At 39.3% G+C, this 20,899-nt stretch overlaps 1 protein-coding gene across 4 annotated transcripts in view; it reads right to left on the reverse strand.

The window, feature by feature from the left end:
* LOC122806453 (S-adenosylhomocysteine hydrolase-like protein 1) overlaps positions 1-19,535 on the reverse strand; it is a 909,608-nt gene extending 890,073 nt beyond the window's left edge. For 2 of the 4 annotated variants that reach the window (XM_044076911.1, XM_044076910.1), the window contains exon 1: positions 19,097-19,534. In XM_044076911.1, the coding sequence (XP_043932846.1) occupies positions 19,097-19,189 (93 nt within the window). In that variant the 5' untranslated portion in view covers positions 19,190-19,534. Of the gene's footprint in view, positions 1-19,090 lie in introns of all 4 variants that reach the window. The other 2 variants (XM_044076908.1, XM_044076909.1) reach the window with 2 other exon arrangements.
* Between the last annotated feature and the right edge of the window lie 1,364 nt (positions 19,536-20,899).

Below are 20,899 nucleotides of genomic sequence, written 5' to 3' on the forward strand. Positions count from 1 at the left end.
TTCTACACCATCTCCACTTTTCTCAGCTTACAATTGCCCACAAAACCCTACACCAATCCTCCAATACTCCTATTCTTGCAAGATTCCTTACCCTCTACCAAAATCCGAAAAACCTACGCTCTTCTAATAAACTTCTGATTAACACCTGCAGATCCAACAATTTGGCAGGAGACTCCCTCTTCTGCAATTCCATTGGTAAGCCTTGGAATGCTCTTCCCTCTGAACTTGCAACTCTCTGCTCTCATACTCTTTTCAAAAAGAAGCTTAAGCTTCATCTCATGACTCACTGATTATGCTCCTGTTCTATCCCTGACTAACTGCTGCTTCCTCTCACCTACAACCTCCTGCTTTAACTAGCCTTCTCTTCTAACTCTGCTCAGGATGTAACTTTTTACTGAAGTCTTCACATAGATATCAATAAATCATTAATGTGTATTGCTCTGGCCATGCCTTATACTTTTGAAAAAAAAAAAAATAATTTTATGCTCTGTTTTCGTATACAACTAATTGATACTTCTTCCTTGACTCTATTTTGCTGTATTCTTCTGTATACTTTTTCATGATTGTACTTAATTTGGTGTTTTTTATTCTACATTGTTATTTTGTATATAATTTGTTAATGGCTTGTTGTACTCAACATGGAGCTTTTCTCCCTGGGCCTCTACTGAAAATGGACATGTATCCAGCTAGACTAGCCCGGTCAACAAATGTAAAATAAAATAAAAATAAATAATCAGCCTAGTGAGTGGGACATCAGTGTGCCTGACTATAGAGTCACCTATTACTAGTGTGTTGGGTATGTTATTTTGCCTTAAGGGCTGTGATTGTGTGGCACATTGGTTTTGTGAAGTATGTGTTTCATGGTTTGTGTTGGGGGGGTGGAGGTTGCTGGGATGTCTGCTTTGGAGGTCTCTGTTGCTTTTGCAGATTTTTATTTAGAGCCTCCGAGTATGTTTTTGTGTATTTATGTGTGTTTTTTGCCGGTGCTGGTTTCATTGGTCTATGTGAGACTGGTGGTGTGATGCAAGTAATTCCCTTCTCCTCTTGACTGCCTGGTCCATTCTTGGGTTGAGAGAGCTTAGCCTCCAGTTTGGCTGCATAATTGCATCTCTCGCATTTATTAGTGTTTGGTGGAAGGAGGAGATGGTTGTCTATGTACATGAGGCAATTGTAACATAGACTCAAAATGCCCAGAATCACCAGCTGGACTGGAGAGGACACCTGAAACTGCCCTTTGGACATGCCTGGATAGGTACAGTGAACTGTTTTACTGATTGGCTGGTAAGGTCGAATAGAGACCCTTGTCCTTCTCTACAGTATAGGAGGGTCTAGTGATAAGGTTTATTAGTGCTTGCTATGAGTTTTGAGCAAGTGCCGGTATGAGAAGTGAATGGTTTGAGTGCTTAAGTTGAAAGTTTGTCTAGTTCCAAGGGAAAAACTGAAGAGTAGACTTTGTGGAGCTGGGAATAGTTATTGTCTAGCTAACCGGCGCTGCCCGGCGCACAGAACCGCACAAATGCGGGTTTTATAGCAGGAAAATGAAAGAGATAGAAATTAGCCCAAAATGACCAATAAACTACTAATTTCTGGGCTGAAACCACTCCTTCAGGGACAGATAGGCTGCTCAAAGCTCCATCTCTTACAGTGAACAGAGAAACTTCCTTCTATCCAAGTAAGGTACGGGCAAATACAGAAACTTGTAACACAGCCCTGAATTCAGCACTAACCTGAAAGCTGGACTATACTAGCTTAGAAAGGTGGGAAAACAAGTATATTCTTTTCTTTTTTTTTGTTTTTTTTTTTCAGAAAATAAAGCAGATAAAATAAAAAAAACACTTTTAAATGCACAGAAATGGCTATCACACTTGAGTGTGTAGCCTACAACAGTTAAACAGGTAATTTAAACACAAAAATGACTTTGTTAAAGTGCAAGCAGTAAAATAAGTACAATATGTAGCTGAAACAAGCTTTTTAAATCAAATAAACTCTAGAAAATTGGCGTTTTAGGTGGAATTAGCTAAAGGCAGCAAGAAAATGCAGAAAAATTATACTTAATCACTCCAAAGTCTTTCTTTTGTCTCTCTGTTGCTGTAGAACTCTGCAGGGCACCAGGCGGGAGCTTGCTGAGCTGTATACTTGCACAAAAACCTTGCAAATGCGAGTTTTATAGCAGGGAAATGAAAGAGATAGAAATTAGCCCAAAATGACCAATAAACTACTCATTTCTGGGCTAAAACCACACCTCCAGGGACAGATAGGCTGCTCAAAGCTCCCTCTCTCACAGTGAACAGAGAAACTTCCTTCTATCCAAGTAAGGTATGGGCAAATACAGAAACTTGTAACACAGCCCTGAATTCAGCATTAACCTGAAAACTGGACTATACTAGCTTAGAAAGGTGGGAAAACAAGTATATTTTTTCTTGTTTTTTTTTTTCAGTAAATAAAGCAAATACAATAAAAAAAAACACTTTAAATGCACAGAAATGGCTATCACACTTGAATGTGTAGCCTACAATAGTTAAACAGGTAATTTAAACACAAAAACAACTTTGTTAAAGTGCAGGCAGTAAAATAAGTTAAATATGTAGCTGAAACAAACTTTTTAAATCACAGAAACTCCAGAAAACCTGCGTTTTAGGCAGAATTAGCTAAAGGCAGCAAGAAAATGCAGAAAAATGATACTTAATCACTCCAAAGTCTCTCTTTTGTCTCTCTGCTGCTGTAGAACTCTGCAGGGCACCAGGCAGGAGCTTGCTGAGCTGTATACTAGCACAAAAACCTTGCAAATGCAGGTTTTATAGCAGGGAAATGAAAGAGATAGAAATTAGCCCAAAATGGCCAATCAGCTACTAATTTCTGGGCTGAAACCACTCCTCCAGGGACAGATAGGCTGCTCAAAGCTCCCTCTCTCACAGTGAACAGAGAAACTTCCTTCTATCCAAGTAAGGTATGGGCAAACACAGAAACTTGTAACACAGCCCTGAATTCAGCACTAACCTGAAAACTGGACTATACTAGCTTAGAAAGGCGGGAAAACAAGTATTTTTTGGGGGGGGGTTTGGTTTTTATCAGAAAATAAAGCAGATACAATAAAAAAAAACACTTTAAATGCACATAAATGGCTATCACACTTGAGTGTGTAGCCTACAACAGTTAAACAGGTAATTAAAACACAAAAATGACTTTGTTAAAGTGCAGGCAGTAAAATAAGTCCAATATGTAGCTGAAACAAGCTTTTTAAATCAAAGAAACTCTAGAAAATTGGCGTTTTAGGTGGAATTAGCTAAAGGCAGCAAGAAAATGCAGACAAATTATGCTTAATCTCTCCAAATGCTCTCTTTTGTCTCTCTGCTGCTGTAGAACTCTGCAGGGCACCAGGCAGGAGCTTGCTGAGCTGTATACTAGCACAAAAACCTTGCAATGCGGGTTTTATAGCAGGGAAATATAAGAGATAGAAATTAGCCCAAAATGACCAATAAACTACTAATTTCTGGGCTGAAACCACTCCTCCAGGGACAGATAGACTGCTCAAAGCTCCCTCTCTCACAGTGAACAGAGAAACTTCCTTCTATCCAAGTAAGGTATGGGCAAACACAGAAACTTGTAACACAGCCCTGAATTCAGCACTAACCTGAAAACTGGACTATACTAGCTTAGAAAGGTGGGAAAACAAGTATATTCTTTTCTTTTTTTTTGTTTTTTTTTTCAGAAAATAAAGCGGAAACAATAAAAAAAACACTTTAAATGCACAGAAATGGCTATCACACTTGAGTGTGTGACCTATAATACTTAAACAGGTAATTTAAACACAAAAACAACTTTGTTAAAGTGCAGGCAGTAAAATAAGTACAATATGTAGCTGAAACAAGCTTTTTAAATCACAGAAACTCTAGAAAATTGGCGTTTTAGGTGGAATTAGCTAAAGGCAGCAAGAAAATGCAGAAAAATTATACTTAATCACTCCAAAGTCTCTCTTTTGTCTCTCTGCTGCTGTAGAACTCTGCAGGGCACAAGGCAGGAGCTTGTTGAGCTGTATAGTCATGTAGTATTGGTTAAATAAAGACAACACTATCCAGTACATGATGTCAAACTGTGGAAAACTACTTCATGCTTTAAGATACATCCTTAAAAATTCTAAAGAAATATTTGTACAATGGAGTTTAGCATTTATTATTTATTAATGAAAACTGTGTTTCTGTCATCTTTATTATCTATCCTCGAACTTATAAATTTTCTGCAAAATGTTGTTTTAAGTTATGGAAATTTGTAGCCTTATATGTTAGTACTTCTTTCACAGTCCTTTGTAGACCTCTGAAGCGTATATACTAGTTTTATCAGTCATGCAAAAAATTTATTTGTACAGCATATATATATATATATATATATATATATATATATATATATATATATATCTGAAGCATATCTATTAGTTATACACATCAAACGTATAGATATTAACACTCTGAAAATAAATACAGCACTTCTTTTTATATAGTTTATTGGCATTTTTATTTCAACTATTGCATAGTTATGTCTGTCATCTAACATCTATGCACACCTCTCCTCCCTGTGTTCTCAATCAGTACCACATCCAATCAATACTGACTACATGCATGCACATACATACAGGCATATATTAACGGATCATAGGAAGTTACTAGGCTAACGACCCAAGGGCCCTTAAAAGCCTAGCCAAATTTACCCTTGTTACCACAATCAGTACCTATAGTTCCTCTCCAACAGGGACATGGGTGGACCCCCAGAGTGAATTTATGGTTCCCCATCCAATCGTACAGACTGCATTTGAAGAGGGCCAATGAGGTGCTCTGTTTGACGTGAAGTGGGAGTCTATACCAAAGGTGTGATAACCTTTGAGAGACAAATCTGTCCATCCAGCAGGTTCTATTGATGTCACATATCAGGTTTAGGTCCTTAGAGCAAGTAACCCGTGTGCCATTTGACTTGGGGTGTGCAGCATTTCCAATAAAGGTCACTGTATTCAATTATTGGCCTAATGAGTGAAAACAACACAGAGGTGACAACTTCTCCTTTTCTTGAGGCAATGCCCTTACTTATGAGATGAGCCATATAGAATGCCCTTCTCACCACTGTGGAAACATGGTGATCAAAGGCAAGGTTGCTGTCAAGTGCCCAGAACTCTCATCACCGAGTGTGTACTTAGGGTATTGCCATTGGTGTGATAATTTGCAGGAACATCACTCTTATGAAAGAGATGATAATACATTTTTCTGCATTGTTTGAAGCCATGACTTTGGCACCAGTCATTTGCTTGCATAAGACTTTCTTGAAGGATGCTGACATCATTTGCAGATTCTATGAATGCATCCAGTTTGCAGTCGTCAACAAACTTTGTCAGCCACAGTCCCTTGGTTTTAGCTTGTACTTCATAGAAATAGATTCCGAACAGTAGAGGTCCCAAGACTGAGCCCTGTGGAATGACACTGGTTACGCGTCTGCTGTTGGAGGTGGATTCCCCTATTTTGACTGTATGGGTTCAATCAGTGAGCCAGTTCACAACCCACCTTACGTTATAAGGGTTGCTGTCTAGTTGGGAGAGTATGTCAATGATGCCTGAGTGAGGGATGGTGTCAAATGCCTTGGCTAGGTCTAGCTAGACTGTATGTATGTACAGACTTCCCTTCATCCAGGGCCATGGTGACTATCTCGAAGAAGTCCACCAGGTTTAACAGGCATGATCTTCCCTTGACAAATCCAAACTGGGTAGGATCTAGTGTTTGCAGATTACCTATATCTTTGATGATAAGTTCATAATCATTCTCTCCATGGCCTTGCAGATAAGGCTAGTCAGGCTAATAGGTCTGTAGTTCCCGGAGTCAGTAGAAACAACACCTTTGTACAAGGGAAATGTGGTGGCTGTTTTCCATTCAGCTGGAAAGAAGCCGGTGCTTGGACTGTTATTGAAAATATGCTAATTTTTGTTTGAGCCCATGTAGGATGCAGATTGGGATGTTATCAGGCCCCATTGATGCTGTGTTTTTGGCCTTAGAGAGGGCAGTTACGACCTGCTCTTTAGAGATACAAGGTAGGGGACATGGGGTAGGGATGTCACAATGTACGTGTGGCACGGACAAGGGAGTGAAGTTTTCACCAAACCTGTCAGCTAACAGGCTAGCTATGTCCACCTGCTCAGTATATGTGTTACCATTAACTACCAGCTGGGCGCAAATCTGGGCCTTACCTTTTAGGTTATGCATGTAACTGAAGAATGCCTTATGATTGTCCTTTGTTGAGGAAGTTAACTGGGATTCTAAGTTTGCCTTGAAGGAACTTGCAATAAATCTTATTTGCTTATTTAAGCTGAAGAGGGAGTGTCGCCAGTTTAAAGCCCGCTCCTTCTTACACTTAGACTGCAGTTTCTGCCTTCTATTGTAAAGTCTGTTAATGGTGGTTGCCCACAAGGCAGGTTTGCTCTTCCTTGAAGAGCTTGTTTGGCTCCTAACAGTTACTGCCCAGTCAATGCAGTTATACAGGTGCTTGTATATGACATTGATGTAGAGCTCGGCATAGTTACAGGTTCCGTTTGAGGGGAGAGGTGCAGTGAAGCTATTTATAACATCCCATAAGAGGTTCTAATTTGCTTTGTAGAGGTTTTTTAGTTTAGTTGCTGCTGGGAGGGGGTCAGGTGTGATAGCTACTTCAAATGAAACTGATATGTGGTCAGATCTCCCCAGGGCTGAACTCACAGTAGGGGTGCTACATTGGTTTCCCATATTTGTAAGCACCAGATCCAGGATGTTGGCACCCTTTGTGGGGGGTCAACCAGCTGGTCCATGGCATTGGAGTTGACAAAGTTGATGAACCTTTGGGAAGGTGAGTTTGAGGATGAGTAATTCACTCATCCAAGACTATGGTGTCTGGATTTATCCTGATAGACTCAAGTTGATCCAAATAGGCAGAGTGGATGTCCTGATTCATGGAGGAGGTTCTGTATCTGGCAATGACTTGAAAAGTTGTCCTACCAACAGTTAATTGCATCTGAAGTATCTCTAGGGCATCATACTGTTTAACCAATCTGGAGATGTATTTATCTTTGATTAATATTGATATATCTCTTCCTTTTGTTTTCTTGCCTTCTGTTTGTGGTCTGAACGTGTGGAAGCAGGTGTACCCTGGTATGGTTGAGGTGTTCTGCACAGCCTTGAACCAGGTCTCCGTGACTGCAGAAATGTCTGCATCCTCCAGGGAGAGGACTGCTTCCAGTGAGTGCAGTTTCATGTTAAGACTCCTAGAGTTTAGCTGCATGATATTGAGGTTGCTTTTGGTTGGTATTTTTATGTTGGGAGCTTTGTCCTTGTGACACTGCCTAAAAAAGGCATTATGAGGGTGGCAAGATCCTTAGTCAGTAGCCAAAATCCCAGAGATGACAGATGAAGACCATCTCTTGCAAAGTATCAAGGTCTGTCGATCATGTCATCCCAGGCTGGTCCACTTAGAATGACACCAAAAACTAAAGCAATTATTGAAGTAAATCATTTTCTGTTTGAAATGAGGCATCATTCTAGGTGAAGGTAAAATTAAACTTAAGACTAGGGACAAACTATACCTGCCTGAGCACACAGTCCGAGAGGGCAGTCATGTCTCTTTTCATATAGTCCAGAGAGGTATGTCTCAAGTCGTTCACACCAACATGGACTATGACAGAGTCATAACAATACCTGTTGTTAAGAGACTTGAGTGCATGTGTGATATTGCAGATCCTGGCACCTGACAGACAGCTGACTGTGACCATTTCCTTATGCAGCCTGGTGGGAGGGATATCTGTGTGTATCATGACAAAGTCACCTATAACTAATAGGTTAGGTTTAGTGTTTAGCCTTATGGGCTTGACAGGTGAGACACAGGTGCATGAGCTATTGTATGTACTGTGTTCTGCGGAGGAAGTGTTATGTGTAACATGCTTGTATTTGTGTTTTGGAGGTTTCTGGTGTTTAGATATATTTGTGGCGGTGACCTCCGCATATGTAGGTATGTGTGATGTGGGTTTGGGTGGAGTAGGTAGTGAGCTGTGCATGCTAACAACATGCTCAGTGTCAGATGTACTGACTGGCGTGTGAGTGAGCATGGATTCAACGTTTTTAATACAGTTGCATTTTTCACAAGTTGAGTTTGTGTGGAGTTGAAGTAGGGGGTTGACTATGTACATGAGGCAAATGCTGCACTGCCTCAGGATGCTCATGTCGATCAAGATGACTGGAGAAATTGTGGGAAGGTGTCCATCCATAGTGCTAGGAAAATGTATATGGTCAGAAACAGGAATATGGCAGGAAAAGGGGTCACACATAGGAATAACTAGTTAGTGAGGTGTGGTAGTACCTCAGAGACTAGGCTTAGTGCTACACTACTCAGTAGAGCAGGGCCTCAGAAAAACTCTTAAGGCTGTTATCACAATTGGTGTTTACACAACTTCACTAGTAATGCCTCTTTACCCGAAAATGTGCTAAAGATGAGGACAACACTAAAGGGACACATGTTTATCTAAAGGAAAAATTGTGTAAATTATCTGTCCGGCTATGGTGCACAATTGTGAGGCAGTGCATGGTGCTAACTGATGCTCAGACAAGCAGAAACCGACTCAAAGGTAGGTTTTAAATACCAGAAGATTAAAACCTATGAAAAACTTTTAAAAAGACCTCAAAAGAACCAATGAGGTGATTACTCCAAGCCCTAGACCAGCCAACCTTTACCAGCCAGGTACCAATCAGCACAATCCTCTCACTAGAATGCAGAAGGACCCTTTCCAATCAAAGATGTCCTGGAAAATGTGCTCAGAACAAACTGCCACTAAAAACAAAGAGGCCAAGAGGCAGCAAACCTGTATCTGGACTATGCTACAGCTACTAGCTACACTATTATAGGCTGAAAACACTAAAGCACTGTTTATCACAGCAGAAAAACAGCAGTGAGACACTAAATAAATGTTTTAAACAGCAAAACAGAGTGATGAGACTCTAAAGAATGCTTTTAACTGCAAACAATTCAGTTATATAACACACTCCTTGGGGGAAAATCAGAACAGACAAACAGAAGCTTTACAAACAGAGAAAATTTCCAGTAAAAAGTTTACAAACAGTGAAAATAGCAAAAAGCTTTGCAAACAGTGAAAACAGTAACAAAAGGTGATTTAACAGGTACCAGTAAGGCAGATAATTGCAGTACAACAGTGCAGATTTGTTTATAGAAATAAAATACAATTTGTTGACTGGTATAGTTCGAATGGATTCATGTCCTTTTTCAGCGAAGGCCTGGGGAGAAAAGCTCCATACAAAAACTATTTATATATACATGTATATCATGGTATACAGTTTCCAAAGCAGTTTTACAAACATTAAAAGGTTAAAAACATTGTTCAGTCACAGAAAGTTAATACAGAGCTGTTAAAATCATAACTTATAATTAAGATACAGTCTCATTGTGGCAAGAAGTCCTCGTTAGGCACACAGTTGTGGGGGAAGAAGTTAGTCGGGAGTAGAGCAAGGACATAGCCATCGTGTTCTAAAGTATTGTATAAGACTTTTCTTGAATTGAGACAGCAAGCGTTCTGAAGATATATATATATTCAGTGTTCTCCTTCCTGAATAAAACACCATTGCTATAACCTCAATAGAACTGCCCAATCTTCTTAAAATTAATCAACTCACAGAAGCCTTTAAAATTATTCATCAACCCCTTATACCAACCTCAGTTCCTTCGTTCATCAAATAGTAATCAAGTATTAACCATTAGATCTAACAACATAGGTGGTGTCGCTCTCTATGCTAACTCTATTGGAAAGCTATGGAATTCTCTTCCCAATAACCTTAGACTTATGACATCACTCACCACATTCAAAAATAATCCTAGAGAATATTTTAAGTCCCACTGGTTATGCCCTGTCCAACCCCAGATTAACACCTTCTGCCTTACTTTCTACTCTCTCTACTATCAACCAAGTTTATCTCCTCCTTATCTACCTTTCTGATCTATTCAACCTAGGATTTCTCTTTACTAGCATATATATTATGTTTATTTTACTGTTTCTTATCCTTTGCAATCTAAGATTATACCAAAGATTTTCTCACTACAAATATGTATATAAGGTTTATTACTGTTTTGTTATATATTATAATGTAAGATTTCCATAAAATTGTAATGCTAAACTGTTCACATTGATGCCTCTACTGAAAAAGGATATGTATCCAGCTAGACTAGCCCGGTCAACAAATGTAAAATAAAATAATAAATAAATAAATATATATATAATGTATATATACACATACATATACACACACACGTACAGTCTCAGTTCACATTCGTTTGAATCATATGATGTACTTACCTTGAAATGTGTAAACCAAAGCACACAACCAGTGTACTAACGTACTAGATAAAACAAAAAACACCAACCCACAAATGCCAACTACTTTATTAAAAAGACTTAGTGCTTTCATTCTGTTCACTGTCAGAACTTCTTCCAAGTCAATAACAAGCGTCATTTCCCATTACTTACATAAAGTGGCGCCAAAAACCATACTTGTACCTTTGTAAAATTAAAAGCTAATGAAAAACCCTTAAAATATTACACAATTACCTTTCCCATAACACCAGACATAATTCAGATTTCATCACCTAATGAAAATGCAGGTTAGATTCACATTTTAAATCCCTTCATTCCATCAGTGGTGAATTAATTCTTATTAAGAAAATAATACACATACCTCTGGCTTAATAGGAATCATAAATAATCCTCTCATAAAAATACGAAATACGTGTATGAAATCAAAAGGTTAAATAGGCAGGTAATAAACAGAGAAAGATAAAGAAAACCCGGAACTATAGCATTATCAAATCCTATTCACTCTCCTTTTTAAAATACTGCCAATAGATAATTTGTCATTGATACCCGGAGCTACTGTAGCACTGAAAAGAATCTGACAATTCAATTTTCTATGCTCCAAAAGGACCCCCCCCCCCAACAGGAGGGCTTATTTTTTCCACTACTACAAAGGAAAATTTCCTAAAATATTCACAATTTTGACAGTGTCTGTACAGTGCATTAGCTGTGTTACCTTTCCTAATGGCATAAAGATGTTGGCATAAAGACGCTGATATATTCTAATTTTCAAGGGCCCCTCTGTTTTACCCACATAAACAGAGGTGCATGTAGAACATAATGCAATATGTACCACCCCTCAGTATTGTAACATTTGAAGAGAGAAATTTCTTTGATTGTAATAATAATATGAGACCCAAGAGAAATATATCTGCATTGCTTACAAGTGCCACATTTCCTTATTCCAACATTTCTGTTGGTGCGCATTCCCTTGGAATTTGTCCTCTCAAAAATAGTCTTCAAATTTTTACTATTTTTGTACACAAATTTTGGGGATTGACCAAATGCCCCCACCAAGATGAAAGAACCAAAAACTTTTGCCCAGTTTTTGGAATTAGCTGTTTAAGAGGCCCAAACTCCCTATTGTATTCGAGGGCCAAAAAGCCCTCATCAAATCTTCTACAGTAGCTGTGAAAGAGTAACAGATTGTGGATCTGCTCATCATGAAAAACACAAGTGTACTCATCAATGAGATGTCACTGATTGTGTTATGATGTCTGTTTTGGGTAGAGTTTAATGTTAGGAGTAGTGATTACTGGTAAATACCATTATTTTTGTTTTAGGCCTGTGGTCAGTGGTGGACACCTGGTAGCCCTTGGGGAATCCAACTTTATATCTGACCAGCAAAGATAGGCAGAAAGAGGAGTAACACCTAAGAAATGTCAAGCTAATAAACAAACAATTTGCAATTCACAACTGACCTTGGTCCTAAAGCAAAGTTACAGCTAGGTATAGTATTCCTAAAAATGGAACAAATATGTCAAATGAAAGAGATATAGTGAAATAAAACAAAAAGGAGAGGGCAGAATAACAGCATGGCAGCTGCCTGTACACTCGGACATACTTAATTGGTGGTAATTTCCATCTACTGGCTTTTGTATGTACTTCCAGGGCCAGTGTTAAAATTTTGGGATTCCCCCAGCAAATGTCAAGTTGGGTCCCCCTAGGCACTTCTTGTCTAAGTATCATCCTGTTACTGCCACCCCTTCTAAGCAACCTTTTAGTTTGTGCTGCAAACTAGGTGTGGTATGCACAGACTGACCTGTAGCTACAATACTATTACATCACAACAGGTCTGTGTACCACATTATGTTGGCCCATCACACAAAGGGACATTTACAGTTACTGACATTTACCTGCAACAGTGATACATTACAACAAGTCTATGTAATGATCTGGATTTAGGTGAAATGGAGCCCTAGCCACACACCCCCAAACACACATGCTTCTTCCCATCTTGGGCTCCCCACACCATGCAAATTACTTTTTGATTCCTTTTCTCACATTTTGCTTTACTCTCCAGCTTTTTCAATAAGACATAACTTTTTATATTCTCTAAACTGAATTTTTGAAGCTTTTTATTTTCTTTTTATACAACCTTTTCATCAATGAAAGCTTGAACAGAAATTATGATTATGGTGATTGTGGAAAGTGAAAACAAAACATAATGATTACAGTAATGTATTCTACTTTGTTGTTCCTAGACATTATACTGCTCCTACACAAGCTATAATAACCTTTGTACACCTCTGAGATCTGTGAGAAAAGTAAAAGAAAAAAATGACCAAACTGTCTTCAGCCCAAATACAAGCTGTAATGAGCTCCTGTGCACACCTCTAAGGTTTGACTATGATGAAAATTAAAGAAGTAATAACCACACTATCTCCACCCCCCCATATAACTAACAGAAGCTTTCTGTAAACATACACATCTGAGCAGGGCTGGTTTTATAATGGGTGCGGCTGAGAGCAGAAGTCATTATCAGCTTTACACTAACAGGGTGATAGCATAGCTTTGTTCAGGTTAAAACGTATAAGCAGACAATTAATACTGTTTTCTCCAACCAACAACATCTTTTGTGTGGCCCCACACAGTCAAGAATGATTAAGGGAGCCCTCTGAATCCATTTATACAGTCTGGGTAGTGAGGGCCACTGGACTTCTAGAAGATCGAAGTGTCTGAATATTTTATGCCATACCTTTGAAAATTGAATATAATTGCTTGTTATCTGCATTTTTTACGGATACCCAGAAGAATAATGTATAAGTCCTGGATTATTTGGTGTGGGGACAGATAAAATTCAGTGATATGTTTAAGACACACGCACAAGCATAAGCCATAACAATACTAGTTTTGTATCTATCTCAGTAAATAGCAATACATTTTGCAACACCGGTACTGCCACACCAGATCAGTGACTGCTGTTTAGCAGTCAAACAGTAGCAGGGGTAAGTCACTTGTATTTACCTCATCGAGAATTAATGCATACCTACCTCTGTCCCTGATTTCACAGATTTTGCTCAGAATTTTGCTCTGTCCATTGTAAAAAGTTTGATTTCCTATTAATCATTCCGGATGACAGGCAATCAAAAAATCCAGACAGAGTTTTATACTTTTATTGTCCAAAAAATGCATATTGATGCAAAAGGTACTGCTATTATTTATGGCACTGACTGAATTCTTCAGCAAAGATGTTGAGAGTTATAGTATCTGCTGTTCTGCCAGTATTTATAAAACTTTCAGGAAGAGAAAATCACCCCTGAAAATTGGAAGCATCAGCCTTTCTTAAAATCCAAGGTTTGCACTGAGATCAGTCACTCTGGGCTGTTGATCTTTCTAGTGCTTACCTTGCTCATGTTCATCATTAGCTTTATCCTATTAGAGTCATATCACAGCCCTGTTCAGGTTAAAGAACATAATCAGGAAATTAATACATTTTCCTCCACTTTCCCCCAACCAGCAACAGCTTTTGTGGGGCCCCCACAAGTCAAGAATGATTAAGGCCCCTCCCTGCAGGCACAAGTATTGTAGGTACCTAAAGATGGCTATGTTGTTAGTTTTAGTGGAAAGAATGTCCACAGCAGGGTTTAACCAAGCCAGGGGCACTATGTTAGAGGTAAAATATTTAATGGAATTGTGAAGCCTGTTACTTGATAAAACACCATTAATATAACCAGAAATATCTTTGAATTTTAAAGGAGAACTAAATGAGTTATTACCCAGCTGGTTTATTAAGTATACAGGTTTGTTCTATTGGCTTTTGTTGGCTTGACAGATGTTACAAAATATCAAGATAAAACAACTGTGGTTGACGGCCCCCCAGGAACAAGGGGCCCCCAGTGACTGCAGGGTTTGCTGGTGCTTAAAGCTGGCTATGTGTACTTCCACATGATCCTCACAAATCAGTGACTGATTTTTTTCTGTCCAAATTTCACTATGCCAAGAATAAGAAAGCATAAAAACTGTATTATGTAATGCTGATAATACTTACATATTGCAGTGCTGTATGCTTTGCTTTATGCACCCAGTGTTTGACAGAGTTGCTCTGCAAACATAAGGCAAATGAAGTACTTTTTGTGATGTGGCAGATTCTGGCACCAAACAGACAACTGACTGTGGCTTTCTCCTTGTCAAGCCTGGTGAGGGGGACATCAGTGTGTCTCACAACTGAGTATCCAATGACTAGTATGTTTGATTTATTGTTGTGTCTTATGGGCTGTGATGGTTTATTGTTTTGCCTTATGGGCTGTGTTTGGTAGACACCAGAGTGTTATCTATGTGTGATGTGCTTGGTGTTGTGTGTGGAATGTTTGTTTGTGTGTTTTGGAGGTCTCTGAAGTTTAGGCAAGTTTTTATTGAGGACCTTTGCAAAGGTGGTGTGTGTTGTGCTTGGCTATGTGATGTGAGTGGCGTGGTGTTTGCACTGGCTATCTCCTCTTTGTCAGGAGTACTGACTATGGCATGAGAGAGCATGGATTACAGGTTACTGATGTACATGCATTTCTCACAGGTTAAAGAATTATGTGCTAGGAGAAGAGGGTTGTCAGTAAACATGGGACAGTTGCTACACTGTCTCAGTATGCCCATGTCGACCATGCTGGTAGGAGAAACTGATGGGAATTGTCCAGACATAGTGTTCCGAATACTTGGGGAGACTTATGGAGAGAGGGTTTTGATAAGGATTTGCCCACAAGAGTGCAGACCACAAAAACCTTAAATGTAAAGTAACTGGCCTGAAGCACAAGTGCTAAAACCAAAACTAAGATGCTTAGAATAACAGATAAATTTAATCAGGCTACTAACAAACAGTAATAAATGCAGCAGAATAAAAGTACTTGAACACTTAGCACAGCAAAAATAGGGTGATAAAGTAAGAAGAACACAATTACAGTAAAGGCAGCTGAATAAAGTGTAATTTTTGTTTTTTTGTTTTTTTTGAGTGGAGAGGGAGGAAACAGAAGATAGTTTGAGATTAAGAAGCTAAGATGGTTGGCCTTCCCAAATGCTCTCTCTCTGTACTCAGTAGATTGAGCTGACGATATGGGATAGGGAGGAGTGTCCAAAATCAAAATATACATATTTTTGGGTGGGATCTACCAGGAAAAGCAAGTACAAGCTTTTTTTGGGTGGCATACAAGTAAAACCAAGTACAAGCTTTTTGTTAGGTCTTATTGAAATCTTAAAAAAATGTATGTAACTTATTTTGTTCTTCTTAAGAATTACATGTTGCAGCACATGGGTAGGATTCTGCATTTTTATAATGCAGCTACTTAAATCATAACTAATCAGAACCACATAAATTCTAAGAGATGTCTTTGTTTAATATTTATTTGAAGGTGCCATAATCCACTTACAACCAGTCAGTGTAGGGCTCTGGTGTATATATTTTTTCATCAGGCATCTAGTCGAAATATATTGTAAACAGTTCAGAAACACTTATCTCATTTAAGAACTGAAGACAAACTCTTGCAAACACCAAAGTGGACTTGTACTTTCCGTCAACCTTGGTTTATCATTTAAGAACTGTTTCAAAATTAAAGTTCACTTTAATTCCATGTGGATTCATAATCAGAACGAACGTAGAGTTCATGTTAAAGACCCTGCAATGCCTCCGTTCTGTTTATTTTTGATGTTAAATAGATTGGCAGGCGATACAAAAACAAGCCAGTTTGTTTTTTTTAATGCTGTTGCTCTCAGTACTTTCTGTCTGAATGACAATATACAGAGGTAAAGATCAAAAATCTGTCTTTGCATAGGTTTCAAATATTTCTCCACCTGTTTAAACAACATTCTAACAAACTCCACTTTGAGAATATGCATATCTTTTCCAGCACCTTCTCCATTAAAGTCAGATGCACAGACTCTGAACACAAGCAAATACTATGAGTTATGTTTCCACAGATAGATGCAGCAGAAATGTCAGTATTATGATAAAACTGACATGCAGTTTAGGAGTGGTTCTTAAAAGATTATCCATAAAACAAGCGTACGGTACAAAAGGCTGGCCACACCCATTAAGGCATTTAGCAAGAGTTTAAATTAAACACACGTTTCCAGTATACACCAGCGTCGGTAAAAAATACAGTACATCTTAGCTAAAAGTAAATTAAATGAATGGCAGAACAGTGACTTTGTGGGCAAAAGGAAAATGTGATGTTTAAATAACAGTATTATTATAAAATAAATGGTTAAAATTAAATATAATTTAAATGGCTTAATAATGAACAGATCTGAGCAAATACAATACACAAGGCAAGCACCAACATCACTCAGCCAGCTATGCACGACTAGGATGGTGTTTGCTTCTTGTGCCTAAAATAACTAATACCAGGGCTACTACATAAAGCAAGACTACCATGACTCTCTATACTACTGATGCTCAGGGACCTCCTTCCAGAGCAGATGTTTGTAATGCAGTCACAGATTTTATACACCTGTCAGACTACCTGTATTATGTCTGCAAACTTTTCAGCTTCTTTCTACAAGATTTCTGGACAAAACCACACATAACAGGGGCACAAAGGCCCAAAATCCAGAACAACGTGTATATATTAATCTAATTAGCTTTAAAACTTAATACAACCACTGGTTTTGCATCAGCAAGCATTGTCAGAACAATAAGAAATATGAAACTCTAACTGGCATTACTGACTGACTGCAACCCTCAGTGATTTTTCCAAAAAAAAAAAAAATTACAATTGAGAGGCATGCCTGAATAATCTACTGAATAATGCAACGGCTACAATTCATCCTTGAAATTCCAGTCTGCAGTTTGACAGCCTTATGACAGTCCCAAGAGTGAGCTGGCACTGTGCATACATGGATCACAAGAATACTCTCATACCCCCTAGCCAGTTAGTGGTAGTATTCCAGTGTGATAACAGTAGTAGCAGCACTAAAGTGACAGCTGCACTAGGAAAAGGAACAGCACCCCTACCCCAGATAATTAACTGGCTTTCTCCAAAGATTCCTTGAACACAGCAGGGAGGACAGTTTATTCATTTATTATTTGTTAACCAGGCTGGTTCACAATCTGTTTTGTACTACTAACTGCTTCAGAAGGGTATTGGCAAATACTATAAAAAGCTCACTGCATTCAAACATCTAGCATGGTTTTGGAAGGAAAATGAGTAGCTAATGAAAACCTGCACACACACACACACACACACACACACACACACACACACACACACACACACACACACGCATGCATGGGGATAACATTTCATTCCCAAAACATCATACAAAAATTAGATGAAGAAATGAATCAGGGACCCTAAAATGGTGAGGCAAAGATCTTAACAGTGCTACACATACTAGTGGTTTCAGCACGAGCTCCACAACTGTGACAGTAACTTCCTATGGGCTGCATGTAACCATCATGGAATAAAGACGGCCTCTAAGTGACAGAGAACAGCTCTGCCAACTTCAGCTGTACAGCATGAATACGAGAAGGCAAACAGCACCTGTGGGGCAATCATAGAGCCTCTGCCTCTCACGTGTCCATATTTGTAGAGAATAAACATATTTTTGCCTCATATTTTCTCTTCCTCATAAAAGTTGTGGTTTTATTGCAAATCATTGAGGACTAAGGTCACTGTATAAGGACAGACATTTGAGTTTCAGAGCTCATATCCTTCAGAAAATGGATGATAATGCAACACCTGTTATTCTCTCAGTTTTATAAGACAAACATTTTAAAATATATCTCTCTGATTTGGGGCCTTTGCCCTCCTCATTATGTTTGATTTTGTCCGGAATTATGGAGCTTTAAGGCTGAAGAGGTACTGTCTTGGTAGCTGGTATGCTCAAAACACTGCTATTTTGAACAGTTCCAGAAAATAAAATAATACAATTATATTTAAAAGTACAGTGAGATAAACTCCCTGACCAAATGAAACATATCCCCAAAACAGAAAAACTCAAGAAAAGTCATAAGTTAACAGTGGAACAGAGAGAACTTATCAAAAGAAAATAACAGTTCCCTCTAGGCAAATCGTATAAGGTATGTCTTCAAAAGGTGATTAAATCAATCTTGTGATTTTAAAAAATATCCACTGCAAAACTGATTACTTCCAAGGCAAAACTGCATTTTCCTTTCTAGGGTAAAGGAGTTGTACTCCTGTCAATATTAGTGAAGGAACTTCAGCAACCCATTATCACTTACTTCAGTAACCCATTATCACTTGACCCTGACCTTTGGCAAGCAGCAGTAAATGGGACTTCTTAGGGTTAAACTGCCATTCTGGAGAAGCTGTCCAAGAGTGTGTGTTGGGGGCTCTCCATTGACGTCCTATGCAGATCATCTCTCAGAAAAAGGTGATCATGATCATGGAATAACTGGAGAGCCCACAAAGAGTAGCAATATCAAATCAAGGTGTGCTAACATTTTGTTTCTGTAGGTCAGTGGATGAACAAGCAGAACACATACATACACTTTCAGCTACTGAATTAATGTGGCAGCTTTTGTAATGGGACAAAGCCATTTGGAACCTCCTAATGAGACACTACTAAACACAGCGAATGACAGTTCCTCCTTGATGTGAAGCCAGACAAATCCTAGGACAAATGGCAGTTAGCCCATAAATCGCAAGCTTGAGACAGAGAATATATCTAATTAAAACAAGAAGAGTTCCTTTTAGTGATGACAGTGGCTGGAACAAACGCACACGCACGCACCTTTACCTTTTTGGAAGCAGATTTGCTCACAGCCATGCCGTACTTCTCCGCATTCTCCGTCTCTTTGGCCTGCTTCGTTCCCACCACCGACTCTGACATCCTACTACCGGCTCCGTGACACCAAGACAGCCACTACACAAACAGAGCAACGTGAGAGGGCGCAGTGCGTACCCTGGCACTTCGCCCAGCGGACACCTTCTGCCTGTGGCAGTGCCCCGTGGCACGAATGAAATTCTGTAAAGGGACTTGCGTACACCCGGCGAACACCCGATCCGCCCACCTAACGCCCTACAAAAACCGTACGCAGGTGGACTTTATACCGGAGCAGTAGTAACACCTTTTTTTCTGCCCTGGCATTCATATACGGAACTACCACTTAGCTAGTTTGTTGTGGGTGGTGAGGGGTGTTATCTGGTGACGTCGCCCTGTGCCGGGGAAGGACTGAGCATCCACACACCCTTTTGGAGGAGTGATTTTGATGGGCAGAGGACTGTTTCAGGAAGACTGGTTTTGTGGGCGGAGCAGCCCTACTGCACGAACAGATGTGTAGAGGCAGGACTGGCTAGTTTATATATTCTGAAACGTTTGAATAAAGGTTTGTCTCCAGTAGTGCATGTACTAGGGTGAAATATAAGTCTCGAGTAGCCCAGCATGCTGCAGTGAATGTGGCTGCATTAGCAAGGGTACACAGGAAAAAGGACGACAAGCCACTGTCCACTGCTTAGCTCTGCTTACGATGACAGCTCCAGACCCTCCCCCCCGCAATCACGATTTTTTTTTTCTTAATTACTTTCAAATGGGGTGTCTTGATTTTACCGTATCTCGGCCAGCTTTACATTAAAGTAGATCAAACCGGTAGTGCTAGTGTGCTTGTGAAGCGTCAGGATAATGATATTTATCAGGTCTGCTTCCAGTGACATGTCGGTGCTGTCTTTATGAGTTTCAGTGGTGTACATCTTCAGACTGCTGTCAAAAGCAATGCATTCATAATTACTGGTGGGTGCTCGGTGATGCATACTTCAGCTCAAGGCTTATAATCAGAATCCTGCTTAACTTTAAGTCTGGTATCTAAGGGAACAAACTCAGGATCTCTATTCCTGACACCTGTATACTTTATAGAGCTCATTATCCGTCCTACTTTCTTGCTTTCTGGTCAGACTTTATAATCTGCTTAGAAGCCCTGCATTTTTCCCCCCAGAGGGATTACCTAAATTCGTATTGCTGCCTCCCAGTCTTTTAATTTCTTGCTGTCCTACTGATGTGGGACAGAGGATTATCCAGATCTGGCTTTAGGTTAGCCATTTTACATTATGCATACTCCTCTTTTGAATATTGTTCTACTTGCATGCTGTTCTAATTCTTCTTAAGTGGTTGTGCCAATTATGACACTGACCGTATACTACAGTGACAGAGCTAGAAATTTAGAGGCGGACCCACCTGTTCTGATAATACAGTGTTGTATGCTTAATGAGAGACCCTCAAAACTCTAAGCATCTGGGTTTGGTTTAACTCCTAAAAGAAGTTATGTCAGGTAGCCCTACAATCACCACTCATTCGGCCATTATTGTGTTAATAAAAATGCAACGCTTGTAGTGATTTTGTACTGAAAATGTTAGGCTATAGCTAGCATGCCCAATTTTTTTGCTGGTGTTTTATTTGCTCTTCACCTCTATTTTTTTAAAATACATTTATTTTATGTAATTAGGTAGTGGCTAAAATGAAATGGTGGTTACGTCCACCTTCCTGCTCAAAATAATTGCTGTGCAGTGAGTCCCCATCAGCATAACAGAGGGTAAAACTGCCTTCCAG

The sequence above is a fragment of the Protopterus annectens genome, chromosome 7.part0 (genome assembly GCF_019279795.1).
Source record: "Protopterus annectens isolate FY-2018-M chromosome 7.part0, PAN1.0, whole genome shotgun sequence".
NCBI classification, from domain to species: domain Eukaryota; kingdom Metazoa; phylum Chordata; order Ceratodontiformes; family Protopteridae; genus Protopterus; species Protopterus annectens.